The sequence below is a fragment of the Pogoniulus pusillus genome, chromosome 26, assembly GCF_015220805.1.
Source record: "Pogoniulus pusillus isolate bPogPus1 chromosome 26, bPogPus1.pri, whole genome shotgun sequence".
NCBI classification, from domain to species: Eukaryota; Metazoa; Chordata; class Aves; order Piciformes; family Lybiidae; genus Pogoniulus; species Pogoniulus pusillus.
The window spans coordinates 16,962,886-16,988,948 of record NC_087289.1 but is presented as its reverse complement, the minus strand read 5'-3'; the positions used below and the strand labels follow the sequence as shown (position 1 = coordinate 16,988,948).

Genomic DNA, 26,063 nt, shown 5'->3' with positions numbered 1-26,063 from the left:
TTGTCCATGACCTGGATGAGGGCAATGAGGCACCCTGAAGTCAGTTTGCAGATGACTCTAAGCTGAGAGGAAGTGTTGATCTGCTCTGAGGGCAGGAAGGCTCTACAGAGAGACCTGGGCAGGCTGGAGTCGAGGGGACAACATTCCATAAGGCTAAGTGCTGGGTCCTGCACATAAGTCACAACACCTCCACGTTTGGGGCAGAGTGCCTGGAAAGCTGCCCAGCAGAGAAAGACCTGGGGAGTGTTGGCTGGTAGTGGCTGAAGATTAGCCAGTGAGTACCCAGGTGGCCAAGAAAGCCAGCAGCATCCTGGTGCTGGATCAGCAACAGTGTGGCCAGCAGGACCAGGGAAGTGATTGTCCCCCTGTACTCAGCACTGGTGAGGCTACACCTTGAGCACTGGATTCAGTTTTGAGGCCCTCACTACAAGAAGGACATTGAGATGCTGGAGTGTGTCCAGAAAAGGGCAGCAATGTTGGTGAAGGGTCTGGAGAACAGGTCTTGTGAGGAGTGGCTGAGGAAAATGGGGCTGTTTAGTTTGGAGAAAAGGAGGCTGAGGGGAGACCTCACTGCTCTCTACAGCTAACTGAAAAGAAATTGGAGTGAGGTAGGCCTTGTCCTCTGCTCCCTAGTAACAAGTGATAAGCCAAGAGGCAATGCAGTGGGGGGAGTGGGTGGGGTGTTTAGGCTGGGCACTAGAAGAACCTTCTCTGAAAAGATTTTAAACAACAGGAACAGGCTCCCCAGGGAGGTAGCTGAATCCCCATCCTTTGAGGTGCTCAGAAGACATGGGGCTGAGGGGCATGGTTTAGTGGTCACCTGGCAGTGCTGGGTTAATGCTTGGATTTGATGAGCTTAAAAGGTCTTTTCCAAACCAAACGCTTCTCTGATTCTGTACTGTGGTGGGGGGCAGGGGCTGGTAAAGCAGACAGCTGTATGGGCTGAGTTACTGTCACTGACTTGTAGGCCTGATCTTTCTAGGGTGCTGTCCAGATCATTTTCAGAGGAAAAGAGGCAAATGCAGAAGCAGAGTACGTGGATAAGTTTGCAAACCCCTTCCCAGCAGCCACGAGAGGTATGATAATCTCACACATTGTGTCCCCTGAGTTTGTCATTGCACTTGGGTAAGTCTGTAGCTGCTGAGTAAACTTTGTACTAATAAGTTGTCTAGGCAAGCCCTCTGTATCAGTCAGAAAATTCATGCTGAACCGTAGCTTCTGCATGTGAAAGCAAAATGTAGCTAGACACAAAATGCTTCCTCAGCTGGAAGGGGACTGGTGAGATGTGAGAACTGCATCTCCAAAGTCAGCCTTTTCCTTACAGTACAGCTGCTTTGATAGGCTGCTGGACAATCCTAGATGCAGGCCAGTGGCATGTCCTTGCTTCTGAATTTTATTTCTAGCTTTGAAGCATGAACTGTGCTCTGGAAAGTAGCTCTGTGGACTTCTGGAGTCAGCTCCTCATTGCCAGTTATGCTGGCTTGCTCTATTGATTTGGTTTGTATGTCACCTAAATCCTCTTAATAGGGGAGACTGAGCCAAGCTCTTTTCCACCACAACCAGTATGTCCAGCATTGTTCCCTCTGGTTTTGCAGCAGATTGTCTGTTACTGCTTTTTGAGCTAGAAAGTGCCCAGGCTCCTGTGGGTGCAGAGTTGAGGGATGTCTCTGTCTTCTGATCAACACCTGTGAACCCTTGGATCAGACTGAGAGTAGAAGATGGAAGGTAGCCTGGAGAAGAGGAGGCTCAGGGGTGACCTTATTGCTGCCTACAACTACCTGAAGGGTGGTTGTGGCCAGGAGGAGGTTGCTCTCTTCTCTCAGGTGGCCAGCACCAGAACGAGAGGACACAGCCTCAGGCTGCGCCAGGGGAAATTTAGGCTGGAGGTGAGGAGAAAGTTCTTCCCTGAGAGAGTCATTGGACACTGGAATGGGCTGCCCGGGGAGGTGGTGGAGTCGCCGTCCCTGGAGCTGTTCAAGGCAGGACTGGACGTGGCACTTGGTGCCATGGTCTGGCCTTGGGCTCTGTGGTAAAGGGTTGGACTTGATGATCTATGAGGTCTCTTCCAACCTTGGTGATACTGTGATACTGTGAGATGGTATATGTAACACTTTACAGTAAGAGGTGCAGCACTGCGGGAAGTAAAGCCTTAACATCTTTTGCCTTGCCAACTGTTGCAAGAAATTAACCTCCCCTGTGTCTGTAACTGAACCCCTATCTGCAGAGGGACATCTCCTTTGCCAGCTGTTGTGAATTACTTTGTGGAGTTAAATTGTAGCTTGTGATCAGTTTGTTACAACCAGTGTTGGACTTTTTGCTGATTCACCTTGCAGCCTAGGTGCAGAAGGCTGAGAGGCAAACACTTCATGGTTGGTTTGTTGGGTTTGGTTTGTTCCACAGGGTTTGTTGATGATATCATCCAACCTTCGAGCACTCGTGCGCGCATCTGCCGCGACCTGGACGTGCTGGCTAGCAAAACACAGTCCAGTCCCTGGAAGAAGCATGCCAACATCCCACTGTGAGTGTGAGCAGGTTTGCCACGCTGGGAGACGTGGCAGTGTTCTGACCACACATACTCTAAGTGGAGGTCTACTTTGCAATGGAAATGCTTTGCTTTACTTTGATTTTGCTAATGACCATCAATAAATGACAGTACACAGACCTCATTTAATTTGGGGTCTTACCAGTTCACCTCTATAAACCTCTTTTGGTGGGTTAATAGTGAACACAACCAGTTCACCTCTATAAACCTCTTTTGGTGGTTAATAGTGAACACAACCAGTTCACCTCTATAAACCTCTTTTGGTGGTTAATAGTGAGCACAACCAGTTTACCTCTATAAACCTCTTTTGGTGGGTTAATGGTGAACACAACCAGTTCACCTCTATAAACCTCTTTTGGTGGTTAATAGTGAACACAACCAGTTCACCTCTGTAAACCTCTTTTGGTGGTTAATAGTGAACACAACCAGTTCACCTCTGTAAACCTCTTTTGGTGGGTTAATGGTGAACACAACCAGTTCACCTCTATAAACCTCTTTTGGTGGGTTAATGGTGAACACAACCTGCAGTGCCTGCTGCAGGCCAGATGTTACTAATTGCTCGAGGTGGTTAAATGCTCTCTTCATTCTGTAGGCCCTAAAGGTAGCTGAGACAGGCAGAGCTGCAGTAACCTCTCACTGCCCTGTAGAGTTCAGTCTAGCCCTAGGTCCACCTCTGGAGCCTGACTGTACTTCCTGCATCACAGACTCACAGAGAGAGAATTGAGTGTGGATTTTGGCATACCGTGGAATCAGGCTTTGTTGATCTCAGACTAACCTATTCTGTTCTTTCACTACACTGTCCTGAGCTGCAACCCTTACATGCTGGCTGCAGGAGCACTGTGCTTCAGGTTATTATCTGGGACCTCCATGCTGCATACACACATGGGATGGAAAAGATGGAACCAGCCTTCTCTTGAAGAACAAGAGCCCAGACTGGAAAAAGAGCAGTAGGATATAATTTTTTTTCCCATGAGCAGACTTCCAGAGGCCCTTTCCCACCTGATTTCTTTTCTGTGTCAGACTTGCAAGGCCCCACGGCAGTAGATGTTGCTGTGAGTTGTTGCCCTGGGCCCTGTGCTCACTCTGCTCGCTGGAACCTGCATTTTTCAGCCCCAGAAGGCAGTGAGTAACAGCTGCTGTCATGTTTAGCACTACTGGAAACAGTGCCAAGCACCTGAAGTCCTGTAATGATCTGTTATAAGTAGCCTCAGCGGTTAATGGCACAGTACCTGCACACCACAGCTCCTTCTGCTCACTCCCCAAGCAAGCACTTGAAATGGAAGAAAGGTAAGATGGTGACTGTCCAGGTGAGTACAGCCATGGTGCTTGGAGCCTGCACTTGGGCAACAGGGGGAAAGGCAACTAAGCATAATCTTGAAAGAACAGGAGTGTTTCAAGCAGGAGTGCCAGCTCCACAGGCCTCTGCAACAGCTGGAGGCAATGCACTCAGCTTACGGGCAGACTGTCCTGGCCACAGGCATACTTAAGATGCCTGCATGGATGTAGCTCAGCAGAAATACTTGCCCTGAGCAGATGCCTGTGTTGCTGCCCCAAGGAACGGAGCTCACTGCAGCAACAAGAGAAGGGAAACTGAAGCGTTACTGTGTTGCAGGTCATTGCCATGGAGTGAGCTCTTAGTTGTGAGAATAGGTGTAATGAGTTTGAGGACCAGGAGGATTTTTCAGTGCTAATTAGTAGCCCAGTGGCTGGTGGCTATCCCAGTTAGAGGCAAAACCTGCCTTCTGTGACCTGATACGTATGTCATTTCTTCAGCCTCCCCAAAGTCAGGAGACAGTACATGAGAAACCCAACTGCCATTGTCACAAAGAATAGAGTAAAATCTTTCTTATTTCCTAACCTCTATTAGTAGTTCTGCAGACTCCATCCTCTTTTCTGTCTCTTGACAGCCGAGAATTTAGCTTTTACATCCTCTTGATTTCCAAGCAGTCAGTTGCTCTGCCAGCTTTGGAAACGCTCTGGAAGGCTGCTGTGGCCACAGTACTCAGCATTCTCTTGAATTCCAGTTACCTGCAGAAACAACAGATGAAAAATCAAATTCTTTCAAGAGAGAGCAGCCTCTGAACTTAAACATAGCACAGGTTACTTACTGTGCTCCATGGTGCAGCAGGAGCTGAGCATAACTTACAAGGGGTTGATGAGGCAGCGTTGAGGCTTTGTCTCGGGAGTGCAGTACAGCACTTGAAGCCTATCCCTGTTCCTCACCTGCTCCATCTCCTTACTTTTCCTGACTGGACTGGCTTTTCTTTAGGAAGTGGGCCAGACAATAAAGAAGTCACTTTGCTTTAGCACTACAGAGATGAACTCGCTCACGGGTTGGACAGAAACAGCACCTTTCTCTCTCAGACATGGGAATAACAACAGGACCTTTTGTTTCAGGAATCAGTAACGCTCCAGTTAGCCCAGCTGGCTGTCAGACCTTCCAAGCCTTTAGCACTGCCATTCCTTCCCAGGTGGTCCAGTTCACTTCAGAAGCACGGGACAGGATTTGTGAGCGTTCCAGCAGCTGTCTTAGTAGTGCAGCTCTCCCAGCCTGTGTGGTGACTTACAGATACGCAGCAGTCTCGTGATAATCCCTCCCCAGCTCAGCCACAACCCAAAAATACACCACACTGGAGGAAGAAAAGGGAAGAAAAGGAGAAAGACCAGACAGGGTTTTCCTTTGCTCTGAGGTTGAATAGGTCAGGTACCCGTAGGGAATCTGGAGGTGAGGCCTGGGCTACCCGAGGATGTCCTTTTGGGGCTTCCTCTGGCTCCTAATAAATGGGATGAGAAGATGTGATGGTCCAGAGAAGCATTTAAAAGCAAGTTAATAGTGAAGAGGGTGCTCATCATACTTATGATTTCGAATAGTTTATTAAATGAAAGGTGAAGCATCAGTTTTAAATTGTACAAAAGGGAAAAAAAAAAAAACCTCATATTGTAAATGTACAATTTACAGAATTACTTAGCAAAACCAATCAAGGAGACACTCAATAATACAAAACCTATTGACTGCAAACTGAACTGGAAACCCATTGCAGGTACCGTGAGCATAAATGGCTGTTATACAGTATTATACAATGGTCAATTAGGAATCAGTTTTCCACACAGAGGACTGTGAAGCACAAGGCTCGGCTGAGACTATGACTCAAACCAGGCAGCATTTGTTATGCTACTATGCTCACAGAGTTATTGTGATGCCAGTTTAATACGGCCATTCCTGCTGCTTTTGGGGCTGGGAGGTAGAGGAAGGCAGGTGATGTTGTCTGATAAAGTTCCAGCTACTGCTCTGTTGTTATGTTACCCAGCCCACACTTGGGGAATGGCTGAATTAACCTGGTGAAATGTTTTTGGCAACCGTGTCTGAGAACTGCAGGTGTTGTTAAAAAAAACAAACCTCAGCTGAGTGAAATGCTGGTTTGTTTCTGAAGTTAGATTATTCCCCTCCCAGCAAGCAAGTGCTGGGCATTAATGTTCTGTTTTTCAGTTGAGCTTGTAACAGGAACAAAAAAAAGATTGCTAGTTATTTTGCTAAGAAAAGCACCTCTGAAAACTGCTGTGCTCCAAGTGGGTCAGTCTGGTTTGTATCTCAAATGCTAATATCAGCATCCAGAAAGGAAGATTAAACCATTTTGGGGCTGATTCTCTGAGATTCTAGAGTCAGTGCAAGTTGTGAATGGCCAGCACCTCTGATATCAGGCCAGTTGTAACTAAGTAGCAGCTACTAGGCAGAGTCATAAAATCAAAGCATAACGAAAGTCCAAATCATTGAAGACACTGAAAAAATCTCTAATTACAATGAATCAACTGAGAATGGGTTTGGGTTGTTTTTTTTTTGGCGGTTTGGGTGTTTTTTTTTTTCTGTTTGTTTTTTTTTTACTGTTTTTAACTTTTCTGAAAAATCATATTTGTTTTTTTCCCTCCCCCTCAAAGAATTACTATGCACAGTTAACACTGAAAATGTAGCTGTATTCCATTGTAAGCTTAAGAACTTCACCATCTAAGCACAAATCTCTATGCAGCACGCACAGTACTTCTAACTGGCAAAATTAACTTACAAAAATAGCGCAAAAAGGGTATTTACGGCATGGAAAGTAGACTTCTTCTTATGGTACAGTTAAAATTGCTTTTAGTATGCTAGAGTGATTTCCCCCACCCTTCAATTATTTACTGGTTAGGTTCTTTTTTATCGATAGGAAAGTTGCTGTTTATGTACCTCGGGTTGGCAGGGCTTTGAAGTAGGTAGTAAAAACAGCAAAGTGATTACTTGAGAACCGTTTGTGTGTTTTACTGAGAATACTTTATTTGCTGGTATAAGTTGCTAAAAATGCACAGAGCAAGTACCAATAGAAAATTTACTGCTTTTTGTGTCCCCCATGTGCTATATAAAATGAATGTTACACAGTATCTGTTGGAAAAGTGGCTTCGTGGACATCTCTTACTTTATGTCCCATTATAAATAAAAATAAATCTTCTCAAGAGTATAAAATCTGGGTTTAGCATATCAGAATCTGAACTTTTTTTGGCAGAGATGCACGTCATTAGGATTCTAACCTCTGTATAAGAGCGTTCTCCTCAATGCCTAGGAGAGGATGTAAGCGTACCATCACCTTCATCAAATCCAGTGTGTTCAAAAACACTTCCCTGTAGCCAGAACGACCTGCTCAGAGCATCCTTGCTAGTCAATGGCTGATAGGCATAGGTTCCATAAAAATGGCTAGCTTTTAAAACAGAAAAAGGCAAATGTTAAAAGGGTTTTTCAATTGTACAGCAGAAAAATAAAGTTAAAAAGTTCTGGTTTCACTCGAGGTTGTTTGCAGAAAACACAGGTGGAGAACAGTGTTTATTTTGACAGCTCTCTTAATGTAAAACCTCCTCCTCCAGCTGGGGGGGGGGAACCCCCAACAAAACAAACAAAAGAAACACACCCCCCCCCAAAAAAAAAAAAGGGGGAACTGTAGTAGGACAGTCAAGAAGAGGGATACAAATGATTCTGTAGGTCAGCCCTTCCGAGGTGACTGCATGGGCCAGGATTCCTGCGTGGCATTAAGAAGCTCCTCTTCCTTCTGTCACTACAAAAAGGGATTGACCTCAATCATTTGGTTAAAAATCAAACCCAGCACATCAAAAATGTGGTTTTTTTTTTTCATACAAGCTATCACAGTATATAGGCCTCTAGCTCTAAACAATAGAGTTCCAAGTTTGTAAAACGTCTTCAGCAGACTTCAGAACATAGGCATCCCAAATCCCTGGAAAAGCGAGGTGAGAGACAGGCGTTAAGGCGGGGTAAGGCAACAGCGACCTCAGCTAAAGGGCAAGCAACACTCATAGAGCCTTACTGAATCGTCCTCGATGATAGCTGCGGAGTCGAAGAAGTCCGGCCTCAGCTCGGCCCGCTCCCGCCGGTTCCGTGAGGGCGGCTGCGAAGAGGAGGCAGCGCTTTAGAACACGCAGCAGGGGCCGCGGGCCCCGGGGCACACTCACCTCCTCCTTCACCCACCGGCTCTGCACGGCTCTCCAGCAAAGCTCTGCTGCAAGTGCAGGCCCTGACAGAGGAGACTGCTTCTGCAATTCGCCTTCAGGTAAAAGCTGATGGACTCTAAAGTGGGGTTAAGTCGCTGCTTGCAGCTAGGAACTTGCTTAAGGCTCTTATCGACTGCCTTAACGGTCTGGTGTTAGGTCTGAAAGCTGCCTTTAACTGGCTCTGTGTTTTCAAGTCCATGGTGGAACTTCATGGTCAGAAAACTGACTTATTAATAAAAGGGTTGAACTCTGTGTTTTGTCCTTCCCTAGGAACATAAGAGTAGATGTGACCTTCACTGGCTTGATCATTTCCTTGCCTTGGATTACCACCAAAAGAGGGCTCTTCCTTACTTGAGAATCATTTGGATGTCACTGATACCCCCCAGTATTCTGCAGTAGCAACTGAGTTATTGCCTGCATTTTCTTTCCATTCCAAGACACTGGAGCCCAGTCCTAAAGTAACCTATGCCTTAGTGCCTTAGAAAGGAGAAATAGGAAAGCATAAAACCAGTGAAGTGCATATTGCAAACTGATCCCCTTTCCCATTGTGCAGGGAAAGTATTCTGACCAGAGAGGCCAGTGAGGTCCTGACCCCCGCAGAGGAAATCCTGCCTCTAGCCAGGACATTACCCTGCAAGAACCTGAGGTTGCCATCTGACCTGTCTGGAAGCAATTTCACTGTAAGGTATCGCCTCATACCCACCCACTGCTGCCTGCTCTCCCTTCTGCTATGCCAGCACATGCCTGGGTACGGCTGTAAACTAATCTGGCCTTTAAGGGTCCTCCATCTGTCCCACCTCACAGAAATCAAACCATCAGAAACCTGATCAACAACATGGCTGAATCACTTTGACCACAATGTGGCTACACAGCCAGCCATGTCAGCAAGAGAGTTAGTTCAGGGCTGTGACAACAGCATAGGGGCACTTCCAGAGACTACTGCTTCCACACTCTTCCTAATGTCAACTACCATCCAGAATCAAATGTTGTTACTGAATTTTAGAGTCCATTTGTACTCCATGAGGCCAAGCAGGCAGCTTCACGTAATCAAGCAGATGGGGTCACCTGGTGTCCCATCTAACCCCCACCAGCTCTCCTTCTGCCCTTGGCTGACTGCATGTAGACTCAGCCACTTCTGCAGTGCTCATCTAAGAGAGCTGCACTGCTGCACCTGATACCCTATAAATCATAACCTGCTTCTCACAGGTTGGCAAGTCCTAGGTGCATGCTGGTGCCTCAGGCACTTGTTACTGCCCGAGTTCAGAACATCAGAGAGCATCAAGGGCTACATAACACTCCTCGTGTTCCTATGAAAATAGCCCTTTGGCCTGAGCCTGCAGTTGGAGGTTCTAGGGAGCATTCAGATCATTTCCACTCCTCCATGTTCAACAGGAAACCAGGCACAAAATGTTGGCTGTGTTTTCTGTCTGCACTTCTGAATTCCTTTTAAATCACCCTTCTGCCATTTAAACTGTGGTGTTATTAAGATTTACTGACCAGATCAATGACCATTGTGTCCTCAAATTCTTCATTCATATCCTCTAGCTGACCTCGTGAGGACATCATTACATCTTCAAAGATGGGCTCAGCATCATCTTCCATTAGACCTCGTCTGAGTAAATGAAGCAAAGGAAGAAGTCATTCCCAGGCATTTACATCTCCCAACCATGATCATTAGAACATCTGTGTAAATCTGATCCCTTAATGCCTTCACATGAAACCTTAGGCTGAGAATCAAGTGGCCTTCTGTGGTACTAACTGCAAAAAACCCCTACATAAAACCAAACCTAGCACTTGCAGAAGCTGAAGCAGTAAGTCTTAGGTAATATCATTATAAACAGTAATTAGATTTGTCCCTAGCAAGGAAAGGGCAATAACCTCACTGTGTGTGCTTGCCCTGTTCCAAAAGAGGAGTTACACTGTTTGCCAGGATCACTGGTAAATCCCTGGGAAGCCAGCAGTGACTCCAAGACCAGTTTCTAACACTGTAAGGGCTTGATCTCACTAGAGGCTCCGGCCTCCATCCCAAACGATGTGGCTAGCTTGTTACCACAGCACTTAGCACCTTGTACCACACAACACTTCAGCATTCACCCCTGTGTGTTCCCTCTGATAGCTTAGGGCACCTTGGCAAAAGATGATGTGTATGAAGGAAGCATAAATGGGTTCACAAAAGAATCACAGAATCATAGAATCAACCAGGTTGGAAGAGACCTCCAAGATCATCCAGTCCAACCTAGCACCCAGCCCTATCCAATCAACCAGACCATGGCACTAAGTGCCTCATCCAGGCTTTTCTTGAACACCTCCAGGGACGGTGCCTCCAGCACCTCCCTGGGCAGCCCATTCCAATGCCAATCACTCTCTCTGCCAACAACTCCCTCCTAACATCCAGCCTATACTTCCCCCGGCACAGCTTGAGACTGTGTCCCCTTGTTCTGTTGCTGCTTGCCTGGCAGAAGAGGCCAACTCCCACCTGGCTACATCCTCCCTTCAGGTAGTTGTAGACAGCAATGAGGTCCGCCCTGAGCCTCCTCTTCTCCAGGCTAAATAACCCCAGCTCCCTCAGCCTCTCCTCATAGGGTTTGTGTTCCAGGCCCCTCACCAGCTGGAACCCCCCTAAAATGGAATCAGTTGAAGGCTGGGAGAGAGTAACGAGGAGTTGTACCATGTGCCTCTGACCCGTTCTCCAGGCACCTGTGTGTGGCCACAGTGCCAGAGTATGGCCCAGTGTCTGTTCTGGCATTACACAACCATTACTTGCTTTCATTAAAAGAAGTTAACATGTCACAGAAATTACTGGCAGCAGCCCAGAAAGGGTTAACATTTAAAACGTGGCATAGTCATCCAAAAAGTTTCTGATCTGAACACTTACACTGCGTGCCTCACGCCAGTTCTCCCTTTCATGTAGTTCATTCCTGTCCTGTCCTTCCGACTTAAATCTTCTAGCTTCTGTTGGCCCAACCAAGATATCTGCATCTGGGGACTAACAAACAGCAAGCAGCATTATGACTGAGAACAGGTTTGCATTGGCTACTGATACAGTAGCCATCTTCTCCATCTTTGTGGCTGACCACGCTTTGGATTAAGGTATTTAAATCACATCTATGCTGGTACACACAACCTTCTGGCTGCCCTTCCACAAGGTGCTTCCTCTCCTTGTATGTGCACAGGAGTTTCTTCCATTCACTGCAATAAGAGCAGCTATATAAAAGAGATTATTCATCCATTAGGGTGACATGCACCTCAAGTGGAATCACTTCTAAAAGCCATTTTACTCAGTCTGACCTCTGGTTGAGAGCAGGCAAAATATGAGCATGGACAGATCCAAAGCACACATCTTAACACAAAAATGTCACACAACAAGAGAAACAACAATGTTTTATACCCTGAGCAACCTAAGTGTCCAGTCACAGGCAAACCTTCAAAGCTCTGCTTTTCATACCATTTAAATCCAGCAGCAGACAGCAGTGCCTTTGGTATAATGCACTAAGAAATAGGAGTAAACGAAGTGCAGCTCTGAGCAGCACCGGGGGATAGATACTGGGGTTTGTTATGCAGTCTTCTACCCTAGGTAGGAGTGACATCATCACCTTGAGAACAAGCTAGAGCACAATGTTCTTCTGGACATGATTAGCCCCATCACATCAGCAACTAGCTCTGCCCAGTCTTTTACATTTCAGCCCTCCTAAGATCTGTGTAATAGCTAATTCCAGCCTGAAGGGAAAGGATTCTCCACTGTCCATTCACACTATGAACTTCTCTATGGAGTGGCAGGAAAGAACCTCCAAGATCATCAAGTCCAACTGTTGACCTGTGACCATTAAACCATGCCCACATGTCTTAAACTCCTCCAGGGCTGGTGACTCTACCACCTCCCTGAGCAGACGTTCAGTAAAGTGTTCTCTGCTTGCAGTATTCATCTGAGATAGAGAAAAGCAGGTTGGAAGCCAGAAGAAGAGCCTGGTTCAACTTCTGAACCCAGAGTAGGGAAAGGTTCCCCCACAGATTAAGGCAGTGCCTGCTTATCAGGCTCAGGAGTGAAAACACAGTGGCTGGAAGCTGTTCCACTTCCCATAACTACATAAAGAGAATCATGGAATTGTTTGGGTTGGAAAAGACCTTTAAGATGATCATCATCAAGTCCAGTCATTACCTAACAAATCTGGTGCTGAGCCCCACATCTCTGCCTCTTTGAAACACCTCCAAGGCTGGAGATAACAGTCACTTCCCTGGGGGGCCTGTGCTGGGCTTCAAGAACCCTTTTAGTGGAAGTTCTTTCTAATATCCAACCTAAACCTCCCCTGGTGCAACTTGAGGCCATCTTCTCTTATTCTGTCACTTGTTAGAGAGATAGAGACCAAAAGTCACCTTTCAGGAAGTTGTAGAGGGCAGGGTCTCCCCTGAACCTCCTTGTCTCCAGACTAAACAACTGTAGTTCCCTCAGCTACTTCTCAGAAGAGCATCCAGAGATAGGTGAGAGGGTCAGAAACTTAGTTCTGCCTCAGCATTTTCCTTTGTTTCTACTGCAGAGGAGAAAAGTCTTAAGGTGAAATTGGGAGCCACAGCATCATCTGTATAATCCAGACGTTAAGGCAACAACTGGCAGATCCTTGACTTCAGAAAGGCAAGTAAGAGACAGGAACCCAGACCTCATGTGCCATGGGATTAAGTTATTTCAAGAGATGCTCTGGGACTGATTTGAATGGGAGCTCTTCCTCAGCTGTGCTTGCTTTGTGGCCAGCTAGCTCACACCTCCCAGTGTGACCTGTGTAGGTATGTACAACAGCTTGGAAGTACCTTGCCATTTGAGACTGGAGAACATTTTACCTTCCCAGGCAAGACAACTATGATCAACTACTTCTCTTCAGAAAACTATGATTAAAGACTGCAGCAAAGTTTAGTACTGAACAGGGTGAGTGCATGTTGGGGAAGAACTGGGAAGCTGGGGAACATGTATCAAGGAAAACAAGATGAAAAAAAACTGGAGGAAACCAAGAGGCATTAACTGGCTATTTTATACCACACTGTAGTGAGAGAAACCCAATTTACCTGGCTGGCATAAGAAGCCTTTTAAATAGAAATCAGGTGCATTTGCTACAGAAGCTATAAAAATGGCCTCCAAACCAGAGACTCTTATTCTGTATCTTCAAATCAACAGAAATGGCACATAACAGCACTCACTCTTCTCAAATCAGCTACTGAGAGATAACAACATATTATCCTCTCTGAACAGAGGTGATACAATGGGAGCTGAGTGACCAGAAGGATGTAAATACAGGGCAAAATAAAGCTGCTTGCAGGTTGTTAGCCCAGAATCAGGAATTACAGCTCAGCAGCTACAACTGCAGAGTTCATCTGCAAGCAACCAGTTAAGATGTCCGGAGAGCTTTAACTGTACTGTGACACAGGGCAGAGGGAAAGAGAAGAGAACATTTAACAGGTCCGTTAGAGAAACAATTCAACTCAACCTCGGGGCACAAACACCAGGAAGATTTCACTGTAATTGCCTGCTTGTGCGATGAGATAATGTTAAGATAAGGCATTTCTGCTCTCATTTCATGACAACGTCGTTTTTCCTGGGAACAGAAAATAACTGAAGCATTGCTGAGCTGCAGCCAGGACATTTCTCTTTGTTTTGTCAAATGGATGCTGCATGCATGGAGCTACAGATAAGACTCCTTCACCTGGCTCGCTGCCTTTGGCACTGAAGGACAACACTTACTTGTGTAAAAAGTCCTGTTCAGATCCCTGCTCCGACTCGTGCTCCTGGATCTGCTCGCCCATCTGTCTAGTGTTCTCTCTCAAGACAGTTGAGGTGAGCTGTGGTGCTTGCAGTGTCCCTGGAGTATGTAGGGTTTCATTCCTGCTCAGCCATGAGCCTTCTAGGCTTTCATCTAGGAAAAACAACATCTAACATTACTGACACAGTTCTGATAATTGCCTTCAGGATCTGCTCAGCCAACCCACTACACCAGCATCTTACATCACTAGTGGGAGCCTTTCATCTGCTGACACACTTTGACACAGTTAATTTCAGTGGCAACTCCTTCTCCAGATTTGATTTTCAACAATTTAGTGTCATAGAATCAACCAGGTTGGAAGAGACCTCCAAGATCAGCCAGTCCAACCTAGCACCCAGCCCTATCCAGTCGACTAGACCATGGCTTATCAAACAAGTGTGCCTTGAAGAGATCAACTGGATTAATACTACAAATGAGAACATCTGCAGCTGTGATTTGATGTTCCTTCAAGGAAGGTTTACTTTCCTACAAGCTATTGTCTACAACTACCTGAAGGGGCATTGTAGCCAGGTGGGGGGTGTCCTCTTCTCCCAGGCAACCAGCAATAGAACAAGGGGACAGAGTCTCAAGTTGTGCCAGGGTAGGTATAGGCTGGATATTAGGAAGAAGTTCTTCACAGAGAGAGTGATTGGCATTGGAATGGGCTGCCCAGGGAGGTGGTGGAGGCACCGTCCCTGGGGGTCTTCAAGAAAAGCCTGGATGAGGCACTTAGTGCCATGGTCTGGTTGACTGGATAGGGCTGGGTGCTAGGTTGGACTGGATGATCTTGGAGGTCTCTTCCAACCTGGTTGATTCTATGATATGATTCTATGATCTGATTCTATGATATTCCCAGCAATAACAATTTGAAGTAAAACATGTTTAAAAATGATTACCAAACCAACCAACCAACACTGCAAACAGATGTTGTACTGCAGCACTACCTATAGTGTCGTTTCTTGCACAGACACAGCACAGAAACTCCCAGTTACTGCACTCACAATCTAAATGCAACACTTGCAGTGTCAGATGCATGCAGCAAACAAGGAGAGGTGCAATGGTGGAGGACAAAACCTCCAATTTCATCAGCCCAGACCTTTAGAAACTTCAGTAAGAAGCATTTCAGTGGAGTACAGAGGGAGCATTGGTTAGTGTGAGCTCCTAGCAGTGATTTTAGGCAGCATATTCAGAGCTGACAGGACTGGAGATAGAAGGTGACTGAAGGTCTCAGTGGGATGCTGTGCTCAGACTGTGCAGGGAGCAAACCAGAGAGGAAGGAAGATGGGGGACTTGAGGAGAATGTGACAGAGCAGAGAAGTGTATAGGCAAGGGATAGGCAGAAAAAAGTGTAAATTGCTGGAGCCAGTGAAAGACAGAGGAGATGACAAGAAAGGAGAAGGGAAGAGAACAGATTTACTAACAACAAGACGTGTGGTGAGAAAGTAGAGGGGGATATCAACTGATCTTCCAGTTTTTCCCCATGCCTTTTAATACCCCTTGGGTATAGATGTTGTGTAAAAAGTGACCTCTTCTTCAACTGACTTTTGGACCTTTTTATTTTACAGATTTTTAAAACATTCTATGTCTGTTTGATTCCCTTAAGGCATTTTGAAGACATTTCATGGGGCAGATTTGCTTTCAGTAGCAATAGGGAATGTTCTCCCACCTGGACAGCCTGCTGAACCCAGTACAGGCTGGATTTAGGTGAGAAAGGAATCACAAGGGTGGTTAGAGAGGTCCCAATTTGTAACTGTACTGTCAGGTTAAGATTAAAGCCATAATTTTTGGAAGAGTTCTAAAAGTATGTAAGCAAAGATAAAAAAAGCCCCAAAGATTTGTGCACATCAGTTAATTTGTTCACAAGACTGCCTCCTCACAGCTCAGCTTACACAGGTGAGTGAACAGCAAGCACTTAACTTGTGAGGATTGGATCAAGCAGATGTGGCACTTTGAGACACAGGTGTCGGGTAGAAGGTTGGACTTGATGATCCTGGAGATCTTTTCCAACCTTTATGGTTCTATGTTTACAATCTCTGATTATTTCATCATTGGTACATAAAAAAACCCAAAGCCTTGCTTGTAAAGAAGGGGGAGAGGGGAAAGGGGAGAGGGGAAAAGGGAGAGGGGAAAGGGGAGAAGGAAGAGTGGAGTAGGGAGAGGGGAGAGGGGAGAAGGGAGAGGGGAAAGGGAGAGGGGAGAAGGGAGAGGGGAGAAGGCAGAGGGGAGAAGGGAGAAGGGAGAAGGGAGAAGGGAGAGGGGAGAGGGGAGAGGGGGAAGGGGAGAGGGGAGAGGGGAAAGGAGAGAAGGGGAAGGAGAGAAAGGAAAGGGGAGAAGGGAAAGGAGAGAGGGGAAAGGGGAGAAGGGAAAGGGGAGAAGGGAAAGGGGAGAAGGGAAAGGGGAGAAGGGAAAGGGGAGAAGGGAAAGGGGAGAAGGGAAAGGGGAGAAGGGAGAAGGGAAAGGAGAGAGGGGAGAGGGGAGAAGGGAAAGGGGAGAAGGGAAAGGGGAGAAGGGAGAGGGGAGAAGGGAGAGGGGAGAGGGGAGAGGGGAGAGGGGAGAGGGGAGAGGGGAGAGGGGAGAGGGGAGAGGGGAGAGGGGAGAGGGGAGAGGGGAGAGGGGAGAGGGGAGAGGGGAGAGGGGAGAGGGGAGAGGGGAGAGGGGAGAGGGGAGAGGGGAGAGGGGAGAGGGGAGAGGGGAGAGGGGAGAGGGGAGAGGGGAGAGGGGAGAGGGGAGAGGGGAAAGGGGAGAGGGGAAAGGGGAGAGGGGAAAGGGGAGAGGGACGAGGGGGAAGGGGAAAGGGACGAGGGGGAAGGGGAAAGGGAAGAGGGGGAAGGGGAAAGGGAAGAGGGGGAAGGGGAAAGGGAAGAGGGGGAAGGGGAGAGGGGAGAGGGGAAAGGGGAGAGGGGAGAGGGAAAAAGGGAGAGGGGAGAGGGAAAAGGGGAGAGGGGAAAGGAAGTCACCAGCTGTGTTCCTCAAAATGCACAGTCCCTGAATGTTACACTGTGAGCCAGAGCTGTGTTTGCAGCGTTGCAGGGACATGCCCATACCCAGCCCACAAGAGCACCCAGGAGAGGTTGTGCTCATCAGTCGTCTTTTTTGGCCACAGACTTCTTGCCAGTTTGTAGTGCACAGAGATGATCTCCTGGTGGAAGCTGCTGTGCAGTCAGATCTGTCAGGATCTGAACCACCATAGATTGAGCCTATGTAATTTTAAGTGGAAAATTGTGGACCACAGCTGTTGCAAAGAAGGGAGATACTCAAATTGGAAGTGTTGAAATCAATTCTGCCTTCTATCAATCATTGAAAGAGGAGGATACAGAAGAGCAGGAGGCAAACAGTGCCTCACAGGGAAGCAGAGACAACAGTACACTTCCCAGGAAAAAACAGGACACTGGCAGAATACAATACAGTAAACTGAAAATAACAACAAAGGGAAGGAAAAAATCCTCATCAGTGGAATCCTGTGAGAATCCTGCTGTCCTGATGGCAGCAGGGCAGTGTGTGGAGAGAGCAAGCAGTATTTTATCTACTTGAACTCCAGGCTGGCTATAAAGAACTGAAGATCTGGATGTAGCCACTGCTCAGAGGCAGCTGTAGCAGGAAATGGACTCAACTATATGGGTACATTTTTAAGGCTATTGTGGGAAATTGCTGTGTTTTCAGGCAAATTTGCATCAGCTTCCACACAGTGCAGTTATTACAGTAATCATAGAATAATCATAGAATAATCACAGAATCAACCAGGTTGGAAGAGACCTCCAACATCATCCAGTCCAACCTAGCACCCAGCCCTAGCCAGTCAACCAGACCATGGCACTAAGTGCCTCATCCAGGCTTTTCTTGAAGACCACCAGGGATGGTGCTTCCACCACCTCCCTGGGCAGCCCATTCCAATGCCAATCACTCTCTCTGTGAAGAACTTCCTCCTAACATGCAGCCTGTACCTCCCCTGGCACAACTTGAGACTGTGTCCCCTTGTTCTATTGCTGGTTGCCTGGGAGAAGAGGCCACCCCCCACCTGGCTACAATGCCCCTTCAGGTAGTTGTAGACAGTAATAAGATCACCCCTGAGCCTCCTCTTCTCCAGGCTAAACACCCCCAGCTCCCTCAACCTCTCCTCATAGGATTTGTGCTCCAGGCCCCTCACCAGCTTTGTTGCCCTACCAACCTTGCTAAAAACCCTGAAGTTTCAAGATCCTACTTACACCTCTGGAGGGAAGCAAGAAGTCTACCTCCACAGAACACACTATAGCATAGAGCTGAACTGGGAACAAATGCAGTCTTGTAAGAAATGGCTACCACAGCCAAACTGCTGATGCATGTGCCTGGAGTCACAGGAGCAGCAAGCACAGACACTGGGTATAGGCAGAGTTGTCTTTTCCAGTGTTCTCCAGCGGCACCGTGAAGCAACAGATCTGCATCAGAGCTTCTGCTCTGAGTTTGCCCTAACACCCTGTGCTGGTTTGAAGCAGGCTGGAATGTTTGGGTGAGAAGAACTAGATTACAGGCTGTGGAAAGAAAACAGTGGTGATGGCTACTTCACTCACAGGCTTGCTGAGAAGCATAGTGTGCTAGTTAGAAGCAAGCTGGAATGTTTTGGTACAAGAACTAGATAACAGGCAGTGGAATGAAAAAACAATTGATGTCAACTTCTCTCACAGTCTCGCTGGGAGCTCTGGGAAGAAGAAGTAAACTTTCTCCATTTTGTCTTTCTCTTCTGCCTTTGCCTTCAGACCTGGTCACATCTCATTAACCTTGCTCCTACTAACCCTGCTCCCTAACCTCTTGGCCGCACCTCTCTTCTTCCTGAGAACTGGGGTAAGGTTGAGAGGGCCAGGGAAGGTGTTGGGGTGGTTTGAGAGCCCCTCCTGGGGACTCAGGTTTCTGGGAGGGGAGTTGTGCTTCTGTATTGTTTATCCTTTGTATATTTCTGTATATAATTGTATATAACTGTATAGATTGTAAATAGCTGCTTGTAAATTCTGCTAGCTGTAAATAAATTGCTTCATCTATATTCCCAGAGGCCATCTGAGTTAGCTGGGGCAAATACAAAGTGTGGGGGGGTGGGTAAGGAACAAGAAATAAAAACATTAGACGACACTCTCGGCATCACTCTCGCCGGGGCTGCTGGCTGAGCTGCAGCTCTCTAACCTCACTCTCCATTTTGGGCTAACCCACTTTGCTTCCTAACCCCCTGGCTGAACCTCCATTCTTCCTTGGGACTGGGGTAAGGTTGAGGGGTAGGGGTAAGGTGAAAGGGTGGTTGGGAGCCCCTGCTGGGGACTCAGGTTTCTGGGAGGGGAGTTGTGTTACTGTGTTACCTTTTACCTTGTCTGTTTCTGTCTATAACTGTATCTACTGTAACTATCTGCTTGCATATTGTGCCAGCTGTAAATATAAGCTTCATTCAATTTCCAGAGCTGGCTGAGTCCAGTCTGGGTGATTTCTAAAGTGTGTGGGGGTGGGGAACACCCAAACCATCACCCTGCTAACGAAGAACAGCTCAGACTAAGTGTAGGCAGAAAGAAGTCCATGCCTGCAGAAGGGGCAGAGCAGGTAACTGCACAGACACCTCCTCTTCCCCGCTTCAGTAACAGCTTTTAATAGCTTTGAACCCACAGATCGCAGTGAAGCCAAACAAGAAGAGGGACTTGGGATGGAATTGCTCCTAAAACCACGTTCAGGCTTGTCAGGAATTTGGGGAGCAGATGTGCTGTTGCTACCACACATCCAATGTGTCCTATCTTCCAGCACTAAGTGATAACTTAGAAGGGCTCCTACAAAGAAAAGCTGTAACGTATGTACCAAAAGAGAGACAGCCCTACCAGGCAAGCTGACACCATACCAACCTTCCACTCTCTTCTTGTGCAGAGGTGGCCGTCCCTTCTTATTCCTTACTGAAGAGGCTTTGCTGCTGCTGCTTCCACTGTTAACGGACATCCTGTCGTCCTCACCGCCCGTAACCAGAGAGTTCCTGTAGGAGATGAGCGGCAGCCACACGTCTTCTCTCCTCTCCATCATCTGCTCCGTCAGAAACTTCTCTAAGTAGGAGTGACTGAAAACAAAAGACAATTAGAAGCATAGAAAAGAAGCAGAGAATCAACAAGGTTGGAAGAGACCTCCAAGATCATTCAGTCCAACCTATCCAATCAACCAGACCATGGCACTAAGTGCCCCAGCCAGGCTTTGCTTCAACGCCTCCAGGGACAGCGACTCCACCATCTCCTTGGGCAGCCCATTCCAATGCCAATCACTCTCTCTGTGAGTAACTTCCTCCTAACATCCAGCTTAGAACTCCCCTGGCACAACTCGAGACTGTGTCCCCTTGTTCTGTTGCTGGTTGCCTGGCAGAAGAGCCCAACCCCCACCTGGCTACAGCCTCCCTTCAGGTAGTTGTAGACAGCAATGAGCTCTGCCCTGAGCCTCCTCTTCTGCAGGCTGCACACCCCCAGCTCCCTCAGCCTCTCCTCACAGGGCTCTGCTCCAGGCCCCTCACCAGATTCATTGCCCTTCTCTGGACACATTCCAGCACCTCAACATCTCTCTTGAATTGAGGAGCCCAGAACTGGACACAGCACTCAAGGTGTGGCCTGAGCAGTGCTGAGTACAGGGGCAGAATAACCTCCCTTGTCCTACTGGCCACACAGTTCCTGATGCAGGCCAGGATGCCATTGGCTCTCTTGGCCACCTGGGCACACTGCTGGCTCATGTCCAGCTACTACCTACCAGTACCCCCAGGTCCCTTTCTTCCTGGCTGCTCTCATACACTCTGTCCCCAGAAAATTAGAGAGGCACAGCACCGTTGTTTCCTCTTTCACCCCCTCTGAAGTGGACCTGCAACCTCTCTTCATAATGTCCAGTGCTTAATGCTAGTTTGCAGATGGTACTGAGTTGGAAGAGACCCTCAAAGGTCATCCCTGTCCAACCCCCCCCTGCAGGGACACCTCCTAGATCAGACTGCCCATTTAATTACAGATTTTAAGTCACTACTTTCTAACTAACTACAAAGTGCATCGATGCAGGACTGGCTGAGCTAAAGCAAAGGTGTGGTTATTAATGCTGAGCAGCTCAGAAGTGAAGCAGGCTCAGTCTGTTGGCAGCTCAGGTCCCATACTGAGCTTTGCAGACAAAAGGATGCTTTTTTTCAGTGCTTTCTGTGCAGGTGCTGGGATAGCTTCAGCTAATAGTGAGGCTTTCAGTTCAGGCATTTTCTGACTGGCTGTTCAGAGTCACAGATTGCATTGGGTTGGAAGGGACCCTCAAAAGCCATCAAGTCCAACACCTCCAGCCAGCAGGGACACCTCCAACTAGATCAGGCTGCCCAGGCTCACATCAAGTCTAATCTTGAATGTCTCCAGGGACAGGGTCTCAAGCACATCCCTGGCCAGCCTGTAGCAGTATTTTATCACTTTCATCCCACATGGTGTTTCCATATTTTAATGTAATGCCATGGATAGGGCAGCCAAGTCTAATTGAGAGAGATCCCTGGCAGGGAAATTAGAATAGATGGCTTCTAAGGTCCCTTCCAACCTAAGCCACTGCATCAAGTTCTAGTGCCCTCAACACAAGAAGGACATGGACCTGATGGAGCAGGTCCAGAGAAGGGCCACAAAAATGACCAGGGGGCCGAACACCTCTCCTGTGAGGACAGGCTGAGGGAGCTGGGGTTGTTCAGCCTGGAGAAGAGAAGACTCCAGGGAGACCTAACAGCTGCCTTTCAGTTCCTGAAGGTGTCGACAAGAAGCCTGGAATGAGACTGTTTATAGAGGCCTGCAGTGATAGGATGAGATGCAATGGGCTTAAATTAGATTTAGATTGGATGTTAGGAACAACTTTACCACGAGGGTGATGAACACTGGAACAGATTTCCCAGGGAGGTAGCTGAGGCCCCATCTTTGGAGCTATTCAAGGTCAGGCTTGACAGGGCTCTGGGCAATCTGATCTAATGAAGGATGTCCCTGCTCCCTAGAGTGGGGTTGAACTAGATGACCTTTGGAGGTCACTTCCAACCCAAACCATTCTATGATTGCACCTCTGAGTAAGACCACATGTCATTCCCTCAAAGCAAAGTGACACAGCTAATCATGCACAGGTTACTCACAGATAAATAGAAAATGTTCTTTCCCCAAGAAAGAACCTTCCTCCCACCTCTGTCTGATCATTCACAGCACACCCATGTGAATTCCTTTCCTGTTTTGCATATCAAGGAAGCCACCTCTGTATATTGCTACAGTGTCAGCAGACAGACTAAATTAGAACCACTGTTGTGAAGGTGGAGGATTAACCTTTTGCATCTTGGAACAAGAAAGATGTCTTCTTCAAATGCAAGCAGCTGCTTTGCCAGAAGATGTTTGCAGATCTGTTCTAATGCCACAGAGAAGCCCAATGCACACTTGTTAACTGAAGGAGGAACCAACCTCCCTGCTGGACATGGTCTGGAGGGCATTTGAAACGGCTTCTTTCCCCACTGACTATTCAACTATGGGTTTAGAAGTAGTCTTTAAAATGTCTTAATATGCAAATCCACATAGAAGTGATTCGAATCATAGAATCATGGAATCAACCAGGTTGGAAGAGACCTCCAAGATCATCCAGTCCAACCTATCCCTCTGCCCTATCCAGTCAACCAGATCATGGCACTAAGTGCCTCATCCAGGCTTTTCTTGAACACCTCCAGGGATGGTGACTCCACCACCTCCCTGGACAGCCCATTCCAATGCCAAGCACTCTCTCTGCCAACAACTTCCTCCTAACATCCAGCCTATACTTTCCCCAGGACAACTTGAGACTGTGTCCCCTTGTTCTGTTGCTGGTTGCCTGGGAGAAGAGATCAACCCCACCTGGCTACAGCCTCCCTTCAGGTAGTTGTAGACAGCAATGAGGTCACCCCTGAGCCTCGTCTTCTCCAGGCTAAACAACCCCAGCTCCCTTAGCCTCTCCTCATAGGGTTTGTGCTCCAGGCCCCTCCTCAGCTTTGTTGCCCTTCTCTGGACACCTTCCAGCACCTCAACATCTCTCTTGAACTGAGGGGCCCAGAACTGGACACAGTATGTGTTTCAAACTGCAGAACCTAGCAGTCAGAAGGTAGGTAAGAGAAATTAGGATCCTTCAACACCACTTCCTTCATGTTTTGAATATAGTTTCCTCCAACAACACCTTTCCAAGTTGTCTGAAGTGGAAGGTGGCAAACCCACAGGATCTGCCTGGAGATGAAGATTTGCCCTGATAGCTGCCAGCAGGCTCAAACACAGCCTAGCTTTCTGAGCAGGACAAGGAACTTTGCTAACAGTCACTCCCAATTTTTAAGGGGATTTTGGTTTGATTCAGTGATCAGGATGATTCTGCTCAGTGTTTTCTGTCTGCTGTTTTATTCAATAGTGCAAATGCTTCTTCCTTCCCCCTTTGTGCATATAGCCTGAGCAACACCCAAACCTTGCACTGAAGGGGAAGCTCTTGGGTTTTTCTACCTGCAGAACAGTCTTGGAGAGCAAGAAGGTTTTCTACACCAAGTTTGTATTTACAAAGCCAGAGTACACAGGTTGTGCCCAAACAGTGATACAGGAAAAACCACACCACTTGGGGATTCTTCACTGATTCAGTGCCAAACTTGAGACAACATTTGCTGTGCATTTTAGAGGAGCTCTGTAGTGGCAGTTCTTAGCAGCTTCAACAAGGATAGAAACTCTGAATTTCTAGAGGGAAGAACCTCACAGTGATGCTTTGTCTCCTCTCACTTTAGACACCCAACAGTGTCTGGTCTAAGCTAACAGTCCCTCTATTTGAAAAAAAACAAGTGAAATAAATGCCTTTTTACTGTCTTAGATGAATTGTTCAGGATTTCCTTGCCTGCATCTGCCTTGTGTGTTTGGAACTGCTTTAGCAGAAATCCATTCTTGCTAAACTGTAAGAGCCTGGCACCTTAAAGCTTTAAACTAAATCCACAGATTTGATGAAATCCTTAAAGAACTATCACTAATTCTGCAGGATGCTCATAAAATGAGACATCAGTCAAATGAATAGGATAGAAAAACCAAACTGAACCAATGCTGTTGCTCCATTCCCTAACTGAGAACATCTCCCTTTTCTTGCCCCACACAAGAAAGTCAGCAGTGAACCAAGCAAGGAAGCAGAAGCCCTGCAAAAGAGCAGTTTGCAGAACTGTGGCAGGAATGGCCTTTGGTACCAAGAGCAGATGACACATGCTGGGCAGACAATGAAGGTTTGGGCAGTAGGGAAGCCAAGCTAGAGGACTTCTGGGAGACAGGCAGCTACAGACTCAAAAGACCTCAGGGTTACTCTGGAGCACTTTTGCCTCCAGACAAACAACCCACTGCTGAATTTAGGGACAGTCACTGGGCAGAGAGGGAGGTGAATGACCCTGTACACATGACTTCTCCACCAGATGGTGGTCATGTACCTTCCTGTTCGCAGGCAACCTCTTTGGAAGGAGGGGGAGAGGTCCCTGTGGATTGGAGGAGTCAGGCAAATGAGTATGGCACTATGGGCAACACAGCCATGGCCTGAGGAGTGCAAACCTGACAGAGGTCTCAAGGGAAGGGACGCAGGTATCTCAAATGACATCTTTACATCCAAGCAAGTTATCTCAGCTCTTCTCAGTCTCCACAGCAAATGCAATCTAGGGCAGTCTGAACTCAGCTTAAAGGAATGATTTAGCACAGATCAGACAAACCACGCCTTAAAGGACCTTTTCTCTGATCTTCACTACTTCTTCTCACTGATCCTTCAAGCTCAGCTCAAGTAAACAGCTCCGATAGAGACGACTACAACAGAGACAGATAAAATCAGGAGTGACTGACTCTGCAGCAGCAGTCTTTACAGTTGTGCAAAACAAGCCAGTGGTTGCACATGGGGGCACCAAGGAGTGGGTTTCCACATATGCAACCACCGAGAAGCAGCACTTCTTGCTCTGAGAAGAAAATGTAAATGGCAACATAGAAGGTGAAGAAAGATCTCCAGCAGTACTGAATTGCATGCAAAGGAGCAGGTCAAATTAAACTGCAATGGAAACTGTAGAATGATGTAACTTTACATCTTAGAACCTGGAGAAACTCCTGGGAAGGATGATGGCTGCACAGGAAGGATAAGCTTCACTAAATGAAATTGGAATCAAGCTAAGGGCACTTGAGCTAACAGATGCAGGAGAATCTACAGTTCAGCTAAGAAGATAGTCATAAAATCCTATTATCCTTAAGTCCTGTCCTGAAGAACAGGGCAGAGGTTGAGAGGATTCAAGGATGTAACAATGAAGAGTGTTTCCAAGAATGGATTGCCCAAGCTAGAGCAACTGGCTCAGCCAATTCTGAAGCTCATCTAACACCTGCTTCTGCTCTGTTTGCTGAACTGACCAATCACTGATACAACAAAACAAATTCAATGGGTTCAAGTGTGCATACATTAGAAACTGAACCAAGTGGCCAAGATGCATTTCTAACAGCACAAGTAAAGCTATAACATCTCTTGCTAACTCCAACAGGAAAGTCCTATAAAACAAATGTCTTCACAGAAAAACTACAGAAAAGCTTTGACAGAAGGAGTCATTTGAGGCAGTTACAGCAGATCTATATGTGGCTTCCACTCATTGTGGAGTTAGCAAGTCAGAAGATCTGGCAACTGCAGTTTAAAAATGGTCATAAGGTTATTGAAAGATTTAGTGCCACATTGGGCATGTGGTGCTTGGCTGACTTTCCCTTACTACTTCTGTGCTGTGGCCAAATCCTGGGTTATGTGGTACATAACACATTAGGAATGCAGAGCAGTGATGCTGACAGCATCTTTACTGTCCACTTGCCCTCAAAAGAGCAGTTTTCTCTTTGCCAGTTCTGTTGCTGTCTGCAGCCCCTCCTGACAGTCTGTTCAAATGCTGCCCACAAAGCATCATTTCTTGCTCTTTCTTCAACACCACCTTTGATTTATTGCATTTGCAGCATTCCACCGGCAGTAATTACCCACCCTACCAAATGCAGGCTGCTTGCTCTAGCCTGCCAGGTCTCTACCACCAACAACATGCCCCCACTCAGCCTCTTCCTGCTGGTCAGTCACAGAATCCTCAACAAACCTTTAATCCCCAGTTTACCTCAATATGTTAAAATCAAATGTAAGCATACATTTATTACTTATGTAAATATTCAAGAGAAGCAGATGTCACTGCAGTGTTTACAGCCCTGTAAATTGACTGTACTGCCATCAGTACATTTATT

The 26,063-nt window shown here is 47.1% G+C and overlaps 2 protein-coding genes across 4 annotated transcripts in view; one reads left to right on the top strand and one right to left on the bottom strand.

The window, feature by feature from the left end:
- PCCB (propionyl-CoA carboxylase subunit beta) overlaps nt 1–2,701 on the top strand; it is a 37,204-nt gene extending 34,503 nt beyond the window's left edge. Inside the window, exons 14-15 of the mRNA XM_064165357.1 lie at nt 983–1,076; nt 2,401–2,701. Of these exons, the coding sequence (XP_064021427.1) occupies nt 983–1,076; nt 2,401–2,522 (216 nt within the window). The 3' untranslated portion in view covers nt 2,523–2,701. The remainder of the gene's footprint in view (nt 1–982; nt 1,077–2,400) is intronic.
- Nucleotides 2,702–6,819: 4,118 nt separating this feature from the next.
- STAG1 (STAG1 cohesin complex component) overlaps nt 6,820–26,063 on the bottom strand; it is a 232,677-nt gene continuing 213,433 nt past the window's right edge. For 2 of the 3 annotated variants that reach the window (XM_064165354.1, XM_064165356.1), the window contains 5 exons: nt 19,695–19,900; nt 13,791–13,962; nt 10,941–11,051; nt 9,563–9,677; nt 6,820–7,962 (listed from right to left, as the gene is read on the bottom strand). In XM_064165354.1, coding sequence (XP_064021424.1) covers nt 7,846–7,962; nt 9,563–9,677; nt 10,941–11,051; nt 13,791–13,962; nt 19,695–19,900 — 721 coding nt within the window. In that variant the 3' untranslated portion in view covers nt 6,820–7,845. The remainder of the gene's footprint in view (nt 7,963–9,562; nt 9,678–10,940; nt 11,052–13,790; nt 13,963–19,694; nt 19,901–26,063) is intronic. The other variant, XM_064165355.1, reaches the window with a different exon arrangement.